The 14,143-nt window shown below is 41.1% G+C and overlaps 1 protein-coding gene across 1 annotated transcript in view; it reads left to right on the top strand.

The window, feature by feature from the left end:
• PTH2R (parathyroid hormone 2 receptor) overlaps positions 1–14,143 on the top strand; it is a 292,724-nt gene that overhangs the window by 178,872 nt on the left and 99,709 nt on the right. Inside the window, exon 8 of the mRNA XM_075284852.1 lies at positions 306–366. Within this exon, the coding sequence (XP_075140953.1) occupies positions 306–366 (61 nt within the window). The remainder of the gene's footprint in view (positions 1–305; positions 367–14,143) is intronic.

Below are 14,143 nucleotides of genomic sequence, written 5' to 3'. Positions count from 1 at the left end.
GTAGTTGAAATTCAGTATTTGTGCCTTTGTTTGCATTGTTTTTTCTCCTTTTTCACAGCAATAAATGATGTATCGTAAAAAAATTTAGCCTAAATTTTTGCGGAATACGACAAAGAAATAATTTGTATATCTCCATATGAAACTAAAGGCACATCCATAGGAGCCCTCCAATGGCTACATACAAAATAAAGCTATAACTTGTCATTGTTCATGAAATGTTTCTCAGATTAAGCTGCCAATTGAGTAGAATAGAATATAACGCAAAAATATTGAATAACTTTTCCGTATTCTATTCTTTTTTGAAGGTTTCCCAGCTGTTTTTGTAATAGTGTGGGCAGCGGTCCGAGCTACACTAGCAGATGCAAGGTAAGATATATCACATTATGTAGATGAATAAAGCAATGTTTCAAACCAAATTGAATTTAAACTGTGGTATAGAAGGTCACTGCCTTAGGTTTTCATGTTATCCGTACAAAATCTGTTCATTCTGATTGATTTCTTTTACCATTTACCTTTTCTAAGCATTGCATTGGCTATGGATCTGTATTTCTAGCTAGACTTTCTTGCTTTGTGCATTTTTTGTGTCTTGTTAAGAGCTGACCTCAGAGCTGAACAGATATAGCAAAGTTTAAGTTTACTTTGATAGCACACTGCTTTGCGATATCATGAAAAAGAAGATAACAAAAGCTATTGAACATTTTAGATAACGTTCGGTGCCACAGTTTGGCTAATGCACTTTTTGTAATGGTAAACTTGGTACATCTGTATTTGCAATTAGGGCATTTATTTAGGTTGGAAGTTGGTTATGGGAAAATCAAAGGTGCAGGGTTTTTTTTAAACTATTTTTTAAATATTTTTATCACAGTTTTTTGTTAATAAACAGTCCCCAGTCAGTTAACTGCCTCACTGCCAGGGTTGAGGGAGACAATACAACAGTAAGAGACGGAAAACAACAGTACTTCTCTCCCCTCCTCTGCTATATGACGTCACCATTGTATGAGTTTTCCTTTATGAAATAACTCTACCTCTTCTCCCTCCTGTAACTGGTATTGCATTCAAAGGTTAACCTGTTACTTTGTTTCTAATGCATCCTCCTCTCTCTCTGCCTTTATGTCTAAGAACAGTGAGTAAGGAAGAATACTGGTGGTCTCCCCCCAATTCACTGTACGGATCTCCACCTCCACTCCTGTGCTGGAATAGAGCAAAGGGTCAATGGCCCCTAGCCCTTAACCAAAATGCCTGCATGGGAAGTGTGTATAGGGTGTAACTACAGGAGTGACGGTCTAAGCTGTGATCAGCCGCATAAGCCAGGGGCTCCCACAGGCTCCTCTCTTCAGACTATGGCTGATTGTTCTTCTTTGATTCCATTTAATGCCTGCTAGTCTATGTACTGGTGTCTTTTCATCAGCTGTACTGGATGTGCAGTGATTGGTGGGTGCGTCTCATGATGGGCGGGGTCGCTTCCTTTCCCGCAGCCCCTTATTGCCGTGTATCAGTGCCTAGGGGGGTGCAGGAGGGTCTGAACCAATTCACTGCTCTAATTGAATTGTGGAGGGGTCAGACTTCTTTCCTACGTTATTGCCTCTGATGGTATTGCTGGCATTAGTTTAGCTAACGTTAGAAATTTGTCAGGTGTCCCCTATCGCTTTTTAGGAGGCAAGGCTAGTATCACTATCACAGGGGGGCTGCTAAACAGGGTGGTTGATTAGCTAAAGACCACTAGGCAGTTTCATTTTCTTCAATCCCTCTTTTGCAATTTGCCTTATCTTGGAGTCACTTAGCTGCTAGCCTCTATGTTGGGTGGTTTTCATTTAGTAATTACCAGTATTCCAGGATAACGTTAAATAGCAATTGTGTTCTCCTTAACGTATCTATCTGTGTGGTTTTTAGTCACTCGGTTGTTTGGGGTTTGGGTCTTCAGTGCTGCACATTGGGGCATTTTTAGGGACCATAGCCTGGTTACTATTCTTTAGCCTTAGTTATCCTGGTACATGACCCTTACCATCTGACACTATTTTTTGTGTGTTTTGGATTGATAATTTTGTGATTCTTTTAAATGGTATTAATAAAGAATTTTGTTTTTAATACGTCCTTATGGTTAGGAATTACTCACCTATCCCTAGTTTTGAAGCTCATTTTTAGGCACGTAATGCCTCTATACAAACCCATATTCTCTAAATTCAAATACAACCAACATCCACAAGCTACATTGTTAGATGGTATATTTTGATGGTACCCAACTCTTCCTGGCACCCCTGGTGCATTGAGTACTGGCGTGATAGTAAGAGGCATACCCACACATAACAATACCGTACATAGCTTGGCAGTGAGTGGAGGATCATGTGACTGTACAATTCACACAATCTCCTCCAGCGCTGCTGCTTTAGTTAGAGCACAATGGGATACCATAGAGGAAGCTCAGTGACGTGTACAGTCACATGATCCTCCACTCATTGCCAAGCTATGTATGTATGGGATTATTATGTGCGAGTGCCAAAGGCTAACAATAGGGGCAGAGCTATTATCCAGAATAAAGCGCAAGGTGGGTAGGAAATACTGTGTGTGGCACTAAACCTAAGTTAGGGCCACTAAAGGTCTTATACCGTGTATAGGGGACAATAAAGGGCATTATACTGTGTATAGGGCAATATGGAGCATTACACTGTATATAGGGGTCCTGGCATTCTGCTGAAATATGTTATAATTTTTTCAGGTTTACATAGCTGTAATACTGAGCTAATCTAATTTCTGTATTACAGCTGCAATTTCTTTTATAATCACTTACCGTATGTAGGGTTTAGTAACTTTAATTATTGTGTGGCATACCAAGTAGACTTTAATTGCATAGATTCATTTATTACAGGCTGCAATTCATTTAAATTGCTAGGTGGCTTCTGAATTCACTGCAGGCACAAAATAGTTGCTAGCATTGCGCCTGCATTGATGTTAAGGAATGCTACATCTCCAATTGTGTTGCTGTTAGGACTAAGGGAAAGCAATGTGACATTTTAAATCATAAGTTACTCCATAAGGCTTTAAGTAGCAGCAGTGCGTTTGCTTTTATAGGGGTGACATTTTTGAAGTACTAGGACCTGATGCCTCTTCCCTCAGTTTCTAAATTATTTGAAAATGACTTTAAAGAGCATTTTCTGGCCTATAAGACTCCACATCTTCTTTGGTGCTTTCCATAATGAGAACCATTACCCTCAAGACCTGCATTAAAGTTATCTCATTATGCCCACCAATCACTCATTGTACGCACAAGGTGGGAGGACCTTAAAACTGCTGTCTGTAGTTGGGTCGCTTGGTTTGGCTAATATCCTTAGTCATGTTGCAAAGTTTGTTAAAGGATAGAATATTGACTACATGGCCGCTACTTCCACCTGTGAGTAAGAGACTTTGTCTAGCTACATACAGACTTATGCAAGTAATGTGCAGCAGTTAAAATTGAAGGTGACATGCATGAATCTAGCCATAAGTGTAAAAATTGTGCCACAAGAAAACAAGAGTACATTCATACTTAGGATCATAAAAAAATGAAAATATATAAAATTATATTTTTCATTATTTCAACTTTTTCTATATGGAAATGTAACAATAATTTCCTAATAGAGCAACTTATAATAAAGTTCTGTAACTCAGTCAGCCTCCACTAATGAAGATTTAATTTAAAAAGACACTTGCAGTGAAACAAACCAGAATCTGTCAGACCAACTGAATGTTTCAACCACGGCTTCAGTCTGTAGGTCTTGAAAGTCATAGAATCTTAGTTGAGACATAGACTCTAGAGATAAGCGAACAGTGAAATATTCGATATTTGTTATTCGTTTCAAATAGCCCCTCAATATTCGACTATTCGAATGAATATCCAAACCCATTATAGTTTATGGGGAAAAAACGTTCGTTTCAGGGGAATCCACTATTCGACTTAGAAGGGTCACCAAGTCCACTATGACACCTCAGCAAATGATGACAACACCTCTGGAATGCAACTGGGACAGCAGGGGAAGCATGCCTTGGGGCATCTAACGCACCCAATATGATTTTTGGCCCTTGGAGTGAGTAGAGCTTTGCACCAGCAGTGTTTTTGGCCCTTGGAGTGAGTAGAGCCTAGCACCAGCAGTGTTTTTTGGCCCTTGGAGTGAGTAGAGCCTTGCACCAGCAGTGTTTTTGGCCCTTGGAGTGAGTAGAGCCTTGCACCAGCAGTGTTTTTGGCCCTTGGAGTGAGTAGAGCCTAGCACCAGCAGTGTTTTTGGCCCTTGGAGTGAGTAGAGCCTTGCACCAGCAGTGTTTTTGGTCCTTGCAGTGAGTAGAGCCTTGCACCAGCAGTGTTTTTGGCCCTTGGAGTGAGTTGTCATGACCTGATTATTTGTATATGTTGGTGTGTGTTTCTGTTGGGGATTTGATCTGGGCTCCTGTGTTCTGCTGGTGGTTTCTTTGCCACTGGACCATCTGTTTTGGTGTTGGTGTCAGTCCTCTGAGCATACTTGAGGTTCCAGGAATCGAACCGCAGGTGTTAATTATTGCCATCATCCTATGGGAGGATTCTGGGGCCTTTATAAGGAAGAGGGCTGGCTCCACTAGTTGCCGGTTTTCGTGGTTTACACCTTAGGATTCTTGGTTCTAGGAGGAGGATAGTTTTGGTGAAAGTTCCAGCAGACTAGGAAGTGGTGTGAGTGTTGCCTGTTATGTGAATCTGGTTTGTCCCCCCACACTTCCAGTGTTTTGCCCCAGTTCTGTGTTAACCCTTTCCTCACCTCTCCACTGTCCCTCTCCTCAGTCTGTTGTTACGTATTGTGTTGTGCTGCGTGTCTGTTGTCCAGCACATCCCATCCTGTTTGTTTGTCTGCAGCTGCACCTTGATTTCTGTAGGGGTCACCACCTTAGAATCCCCAGTCCCTAGCTCTCTTGTAGCTCTTGCCCTATCTGTCGGCTAGGTCTTCATGCTAGAGAGCCAGGAGTTGTCGAGGCCAAAGCTAGCTTGGGGGCAGCTGACCACCACCCATAGGCAGGGCCTAGCTAGCCACCGTAGTGTCAGGGATAGTCTCCTTCCCCTGTTTCCTTAGCGGTGCAATCTCCAGTCCGGAATCTGGGTCTGGACTTAGACACGAATGTAACATGAGTAGAGCCTTGCACCAGCAGTGGTTTTGGCCCTTGGAATGAGTAGAGCCTTGCACTAGCAGTGTTTTTGGCCCTTGGAGTGAGTAGAGCCTTGCACCAGCAGTGTTTTAGTTTTTGGCCCTTGGAGTGAGTAGAGCCTTGCAGAGAGAGGGACAGTGAATAGCCCCGAAAACAACTCCTGGGAGGTGGGAAAGGTGGGATTAGGTTGCTGGGAAGATTGGGCATGTTGTGAGGAAGGAGGACCAGACTGTTGGTTTAGGAGGAGGAGTTGAGGTAGAGGCTGACTGGCTGGTGGAGAATGTGCTGGAAGCATCATCCGCCAGCCATTGTAACACCTGTACCTGGTGCTCGGGCCTAGTTAGGTTTTTGCCCTGCACCCCACTTAATGTGGCCATCAAGCCAGGGACTGTGGGGAAGCGCAATGCTTGCTGCCGCAGAGCAGTAGGCACGGGAGACATTGGTTGACCAGAACCTTGCTCCGCATCTTCATTTCCACACCCCCGTCCTCATCCCCGTCCCTTTGCGCTAGCCTTACACATTTTTAGATGTATAGTAATGCGATTTTTATGGTCTATACACTGATGAAAGCTGGGTTGAGCATATGCCTGTTAGGTGTTTGAGGGGACACGCAGTGGAAAGCTGGGTTGAGCGTATCTAGCTGGACTGAATTGCTCTGTATCCCTGTTAGGTGTTTGAGTGCCCCCCCGTGGAAAGCTGGGTTGAGCGTATCTAGCCGGACCTAATTGCTCTGTATCCCTGTTAGTTTTCAGGGGGACACCCCGTGGAAAGCTCGACTCCTCTTCCTGCAGTATAGCTCTGAAAAGAGCTGTTGTTTTTCTTCCATTTTTCCCTGCCTACTAGAAGCTAATACCTATCTAGCCTTCAGCAGATATATCTTTCTCCCTTTCTGTCACCACAAATGACACAAAGATGGCGGACGGTATTCTTATAAATCGGAGGTCACTTGTTTTCAGCAGCTAATGGGTTTTTTTCAATTTTTTTCAATGTCTTCGTTGTCGTAGTTCCTGTCCCACCTCCCCTGCACAGTTATTGGTGCAAACAAAGCGCCAGGAAAGGTGGGAGGGGATACAAATTTTTTAATGTTATATCAAGAAGTTGTTCCTTATGTGCAATTTAGTTAAATGATGTATGTCATATAACTTTGTTTCATGTAAGTTTATATTGTCAGGATCTGGGGTTGCTAGACGGGGTGGCATAGACACACAAGTCCAGTTTCTTTAGTCCAAACAAAGGTAGAGTTTTATTTTCACTCAAAAATATAGTGCAGCAATAGAAGGAAACAATACAAAAATAAATACCTGCCAGGCTAGGCTTTAACTAAACATAGAATGGGTTACCTCACCTAGAATAACATAAATCAAAAGCTAGTAGAATCATTCAGGACACAGCTCCAAAAATATGACCTCTTTGTTGGCTCTCCAGCCAAGTTCTGCCCAAAGTCTGCTGCTGGAGCTGACTTATTAAGCACCCTTGATGAGCAGATTCTCTGCAGCTGAGTCGCTGCCAGAACATCCTCAAAGTGTGGACTGCAGGGGGGTGGAATGACAGGTCCCACTGCCAACCTACCAGCCATTCCTAAAAATCCAGCCCATTAACCAGAACTTTGAAATAACCCTCAGCAGACAATAGTTATCTGCTGAGAAACATTCTTTCTGGAGTTTTCTCATCCCACCCACCCTCCATTATTTTGCCTGTTATCAGCTTACAATATATAACTTGTAGCATTGTCTTATTAAGTATTTTTGGTTGTAGAAAATAAGAATTGTGAACACTATTCTCTAATTTAAGTTATTTTATCTGGAAAGGATAAAATAGGAAGAAAGAGAACCTACTTACATAGAGTATTATCCTTCTGCCAATTTACAGAGATATTTGTAACAAAGTGGCTATCTCCTTTTCTAAAGTACTTCTCCATTTCCGCTTTTAGAACAAAAAGCTACTTTTTGTGTCCCTCTGGAGCAATAAAACATTAGTATAATATTTGATACCGTGCATCTTAAAAATAGAAGCGAAAAATATATTACTAGATCATTTGTTATAACTGTGGTATGAGCTTGTAGTCAAGAAAAAGACATTGGAAAGAAGATGTCACTTTGCGGCTACTTATCTTTTACCTGTTAGCTTTTTTACACTGTTATGAGTGTTCTTAGTTAATAGGTTTAAAGTATTTTACATTATCTAAGTAAAAGCCTAACTTAGTTAAATCAATACTATATAAAGTACAATACCACCACCTTTGTAACAGATGTCCTATAATAATAATAATAATAATAAAAAATTTTATTTATATAGCGCCAACATATTCCGCAGCGCTGTCCTTTGTCCTTTGCTATGCTATGCATTTCCCTTGGTATTGTATTATTCACAGACTTCTGACCTTTGGCTTCCTTTGTTACTACTCTTTTGGATTTTGATTTGGTACTGTTTTGTCTCTCTGGTTTGACCTCGGCTTGCTGATTCTTCTTCTGAGTTGTTTTGTCTTGTCTTGTTCTGTTTAACACTTATTCAGAGAAGGGACTGTTGCCCACTTGCCCTGCTACCTCCTAGGGTAGTTAAGGCAAGTAGGCAAGGATGGGGCTGGGTCAAGTTTAGAGCTCACTGTATATGTCATTTTTTCCGCCCTGATTTCAGCAGCAACCACTAGGGAATTGCTCAACAGGCAATTCTATAACATCCAATTTGATTGCTTGTAGAAATCTTCAGCATTTGTATATATGTAAAAATACATAAAGCATAACAGAATATGTGCAAGTGATGAGCAAGTGGGATTCGTAAAATCCAGAGAAGGCAAGGAAAACACTACCCGCCTTTTACATATACTCACCCTAGTCAAAAAGCTAAAGAAACCATTGCTCCTTCTCAGCGTAGACGTTTACTAATCTATCAAAATTAGTAAAAGCGCAACACGGTGAGTCCTTACAGAAAAAGCTCTGGTTCCCAGATCGGAAGAAGTTACAGCAACAAGATTTTGACCCACTCCTCAAGGGACCAAGCGAAATCTGGCTTCAGTATAAATATACTCTGTCACCAGAAATCTCGCCAGTGGGCCCAGCAACATTGCTACCTGCGTTTGTTCACACTAACAAATCCCCACACCCAGAGCCCTGGCCACACCTTGACCCGCTACTGATAAGAGATCTTTTCCGAAACAACAGCCCCATTCCTTGGGAAGACATCAAAACTAAACTGATCACTAGGAAAATAAAACTACAATATCTACAATATCAATCAGCCATTACTACACTACTGAGAAAGAACACACACTTAAGACCACTCACTTTTTTTGAAAAGCAATTAATATCGGACTTGCCAGTCTCAAGAAAAATTTCAGTTTGCAAAAACATATTGCTGGATACGAAACAGTTGAACACCCCATCTTATATATACTCCTGGGAAAAAGATCTTAATATTTCCTTATCTGAAAACGATGTTACAAACATACTCAAGAATTCACATGGCTTTTCAACTTGTGTCCGCTTGCAAGAAATTCATTACAAAACTTTAACACGGTGGTACAGATCCCCAAATTGGCTAGCACAACGTAAGCTCTCAGAATCTAATCTCTGTTGGAGATGTAAAACCCAACCTGGCACACAGGAACATATTTGGTGGTCTTGTGCTCGTATCAAAAAATATTGGTCTTCGATTCAACAATATATTTCCAAAGTTATGAAAAAGAAGGTATACCTCTCACCAAGTGAAATACTACTCTCTACTCCAACCTCTTCATACATTCCATCAAAGTCCAACCTTGTCACACTATTACTCGAAGCTGCAAAATCTCTTATACCACTCTACTGGCTACAGGAAGAAACACCACCAATACAACTGTGGATAGAAAAGTCTTTTCAAATTGCGAGATTCGAAGAACTCATTAACTGGAGAGAACACAAACACGACAAATATCTTAACATCTGGTCCCCATGGTGGCAATTCCACTCATCAAAATAAGACGGACCTACCTTGAATAAATCCGTCATAAACAGTCAAAGATACCTTTTCCAACCCCCCACCCTTACCACTCCCTCACCTTATCCACCCCTCCCCCCCTTATATTTTAGAACAGTTTCTTATAGCCCAGAGAAGCAAGGAAAGTAATCATAATCCTTCTTCAGCTACAAAATGGTTGTGAATAGAGATGAGCGAACAGTGTTCTATCGAACTCATGTTCGATCGGATATTAGGCTGTTCGGCATGTTCGAATCGAATCGAACACCGCGTGGTAAAGTGCGCCATTACTCGATTCCCCTCCCACCTTCCCTGGCGCCTTTTTTGCTCCAATAACAGCGCAGGGTAGGTGGGACAGGAACTACGACACCGGTGACGTTGAAAAAAGTAGGCAAAACCCATTGGCTGCCGAAAACATGTGACCTCTAATTTAAAAGAACAGCGCCGCCCAGGTTCGCGTCATTCTGAGCTTGCAATTCACCGAGGACGGAGGTTTCCGTCCAGCTAGCTAGGGCTTAGATTCTGGGTAGGCAGGGACAGGCTAGGATAGGAAGGAGAAGACAACCAACAGCTCTTATAAGAGCTAAATTCCAGGGAGAAGCTTGTCAGTGTAACGTGGCACTGACGGGCTCAATCGCCGCAACCCAGCTTTCCCAGGATCCTGAATGGAATACACTGTCAGTGTATTCCCGTATACCCGATATATACCCCGATACCCGTTCCAACGGTGTGCCCCCCCACCTTCACCCCAGAAATACCCTGCAAGTCCCCTAGCAATAGAATTGGGGCTATATACACCCACAATTTTTACTACTGGTATACAGTGCCATTGTCTGACTGGGAATTCAAAGAATATATTGGGAATACAAATACCCTCATTTCTTGCTACTGCCATATAGTGCCAGTGTCTGACTGGGAATTCAAAGAATATATTGGGGTTACGTGCACCCACAATTTTTACTACTGGTATACAGTGCCATTGTCTGACTGGGAATTCAAAGAATATATTGGGAATACAAATACCCTCATTTCTTGCTACTGCCATATAGTGCCAGTGTCTGACTGGGAATTCAAAGAATATATTGGGGTTACGTGCACCCACAATTTTTACTACTGGTATACAGTGCCATTGTCTGACTGGGAATTCAAAGAATATATTGGGGTTATAAATACCCTCATTTCTTGCTACTGCCATATAGTGCCAGTTTCTGACTGGTAATTCAAAGAATATATTGGGGTTACGTGCACCCACAATTTTTACTACTGGTATACAGTGCCATTGTCTGACTGGGAATTCAAAGAATATATTGGGGTTATAAATACCCTCATTTCTTGCTACTGCCATATAGTGCCAGTTTCTGACTGGTAATTCAAAGAATATATTGGGGTTACGTGCACCCACAATTTTTACTACTGGTATACAGTGCCATTGTCTGACTGGGAATTCAAAGAATATATTGGGGTTACGTGCACCCACAATTTTTACTACTGGTATACAGTGCCATTGTCTGACTGGGAATTCAAAGAATATATTGGGGTTATAAATACCCTCATTTCTTGCTACTGCCATATAGTGCCATTGTCTGACTGGGAATTCAAAGAATATATTGGGGTTACGTGCACCCACAATTTTTACTACTGGTATACAGTGCCATTGTCTGACTGGGAATTCAAAGAGTATATTGGGAATACAAATACCCTCATTTCTTGCTACTGCCATATAGTGCCAGTTTCTGACTGGTAATTCAAAGAATATATTGGGGTTACGTGCACCCACAATTTTTACTACTGGTATACAGTGCCATTGTCTGACTGGGAATTCAAAGAATATATTGGGGTTACGTGCACCCACAATTTTTACTACTGGTATACAGTGCCATTGTCTGACTGGGAATTCAAAGAATATATTGGGGTTATAAATACCCTCATTTCTTGCTACTGCCATATAGTGCCATTGTCTGACTGGGAATTCAAAGAATATATTGGGGTTACGTGCACCCACAATTTTTACTACTGGTATACAGTGCCATTGTCTGACTGGGAATTCAAAGAGTATATTGGGAATACAAATACCCTCATTTCTTGCTACTGCCATATAGTGCCAGTGTCTGACTGGTAATTCAAAGAATATATTGGGGTTACGTGCACCCACAATTTTTACTACTGGTATACAGTGCCATTGTCTGACTGGGAATTCAAAGAGTATATTGGGAATACAAATACCCTCATTTCTTGCTACTGCCATATAGTGCCAGTTTCTGACTGGTAATTCAAAGAATATATTGGGGTTACGTGCACCCACAATTTTTACTACTGGTATACAGTGCCATTGTCTGACTGGGAATTCAAAGAGTATATTGGGAATACAAATACCCTCATTTCTTGCTACTGCCATATAGTGCCAGTGTCTGACTGGTAATTCAAAGAATATATTGGGGTTACGTGCACCCACAATTTTTACTACTGGTATACAGTGCCATTGTCTGACTGGGAATTCAAAGAGTATATTGGGAATACAAATACCCTCATTTCTTGCTACTGCCATATAGTGCCAGTTTCTGACTGGGAATTCAAAGAATATATTGGGGTTATAAATACCCTCATTTCTTGCTACTGCCATATAGTGCCATTGTCTGACTGGGAATTCAAAGAATATATTGGGGTTACGTGCACCCACAATTTTTACTACTGGTATACAGTGCCATTGTCTGACTGGGAATTCAAAGAATATATTGGGGTTATAAATACCCTCATTTCTTGCTACTGCCATATAGTGCCATTGTCTGACTGGGAATTCAAAGAATATATTGGGGTTACGTGCACCCACAATTTTTACTACTGGTATACAGTGCCATTGTCTGACTGGGAATTCAAAGAATATATTGGGGTTATAAATACCCTCATTTCTTGCTACTGCCATATAGTGCCATTGTCTGACTGGGAATTCAAAGAATATATTGGGGTTACGTGCACCCACAATTTTTACTACTGGTATACAGTGCCATTGTCTGACTGGGAATTCAAAGAGTATATTGGGAATACAAATACCCTCATTTCTTGCTACTGCCATATAGTGCCAGTGTCTGACTGGTAATTCAAAGAATATATTGGGGTTACGTGCACCCACAATTTTTACTACTGGTATACAGTGCCATTGTCTGACTGGGAATTCAAAGAATATATTGGGAATACAAATACCCTCATTTCTTGCTACTGCCATATAGTGCCAGTTTCTGACTGGTAATTCAAAGAATATATTGGGGTTACGTGCACCCACAATTTTTACTACTGGTATACAGTGCCATTGTCTGACTGGGAATTCAAAGAATATATTGGGAATACAAATACCCTCATTTCTTGCTACTGCCATATAGTGCCAGTGTCTGACTGGGAATTCAAAGAATATATTGGGGTTACGTGCACCCACAATTTTTACTACTGGTATACAGTGCCATTGTCTGACTGGGAATTCAAAGAGTATATTGGGAATACAAATACCCTCATTTCTTGCTACTGCCATATAGTGCCAGTTTCTGACTGGTAATTCAAAGAATATATTGGGGTTACGTGCACCCACAATTTTTACTACTGGTATACAGTGCCATTGTCTGACTGGGAATTCAAAGAATATATTGGGGTTACGTGCACCCACAATTTTTACTACTGGTATACAGTGCCATTGTCTGACTGGGAATTCAAAGAATATATTGGGGTTATAAATACCCTCATTTCTTGCTACTGCCATATAGTGCCATTGTCTGACTGGGAATTCAAAGAATATATTGGGGTTACGTGCACCCACAATTTTTACTACTGGTATACAGTGCCATTGTCTGACTGGGAATTCAAAGAGTATATTGGGAATACAAATACCCTCATTTCTTGCTACTGCCATATAGTGCCAGTGTCTGACTGGTAATTCAAAGAATATATTGGGGTTACGTGCACCCACAATTTTTACTACTGGTATACAGTGCCATTGTCTGACTGGGAATTCAAAGAATATATTGGGGTTATAAATACCCTCATTTCTTGCTACTGCCATATAGTGCCAGTTTCTGACTGGTAATTCAAAGAATATATTGGGGTTACGTGCACCCACAATTTTTACTACTGGTATACAGTGCCATTGTCTGACTGGGAATTCAAAGAGTATATTGGGAATACAAATACCCTCATTTCTTGCTACTGCCATATAGTGCCAGTTTCTGACTGGTAATTCAAAGAATATATTGGGGTTACGTGCACCCACAATTTTTACTACTGGTATACAGTGCCATTGTCTGACTGGGAATTCAAAGAATATATTGGGGTTACGTGCACCCACAATTTTTACTACTGGTATACAGTGCCATTGTCTGACTGGGAATTCAAAGAATATATTGGGGTTATAAATACCCTCATTTCTTGCTACTGCCATATAGTGCCATTGTCTGACTGGGAATTCAAAGAATATATTGGGGTTACGTGCACCCACAATTTTTACTACTGGTATACAGTGCCATTGTCTGACTGGGAATTCAAAGAGTATATTGGGAATACAAATACCCTCATTTCTTGCTACTGCCATATAGTGCCAGTGTCTGACTGGTAATTCAAAGAATATATTGGGGTTACGTGCACCCACAATTTTTACTACTGGTATACAGTGCCATTGTCTGACTGGGAATTCAAAGAGTATATTGGGAATACAAATACCCTCATTTCTTGCTACTGCCATATAGTGCCAGTTTCTGACTGGGAATTCAAAGAATATATTGGGGTTACGTGCACCCACAAGTTTTACTACTGGTATACAGTGCCATTGTCTGACTGGGAATTCAAAGAGTATATTGGGAATACAAATACCCTCATTTCTTGCTACTGCCATATAGTGCCAGTGTCTGACTGGTAATTCAAAGAATATATTGGGGTTACGTGCACCCACAATTTTTACTACTGGTATACAGTGCCATTGTCTGACTGGGAATTCAAAGAGTATATTGGGAATACAAATACCCTCATTTCTTGCTACTGCCATATAGTGCCAGTGTCTGACTGGTAATTCAAAGAA

This window comes from Leptodactylus fuscus, chromosome 8, assembly GCF_031893055.1.
Source record: "Leptodactylus fuscus isolate aLepFus1 chromosome 8, aLepFus1.hap2, whole genome shotgun sequence".
NCBI classification, from domain to species: domain Eukaryota; kingdom Metazoa; phylum Chordata; class Amphibia; order Anura; family Leptodactylidae; genus Leptodactylus; species Leptodactylus fuscus.
Note: the sequence above shows the minus strand (reverse complement) of the source record. Positions and strands in the feature narration are given on the sequence as shown.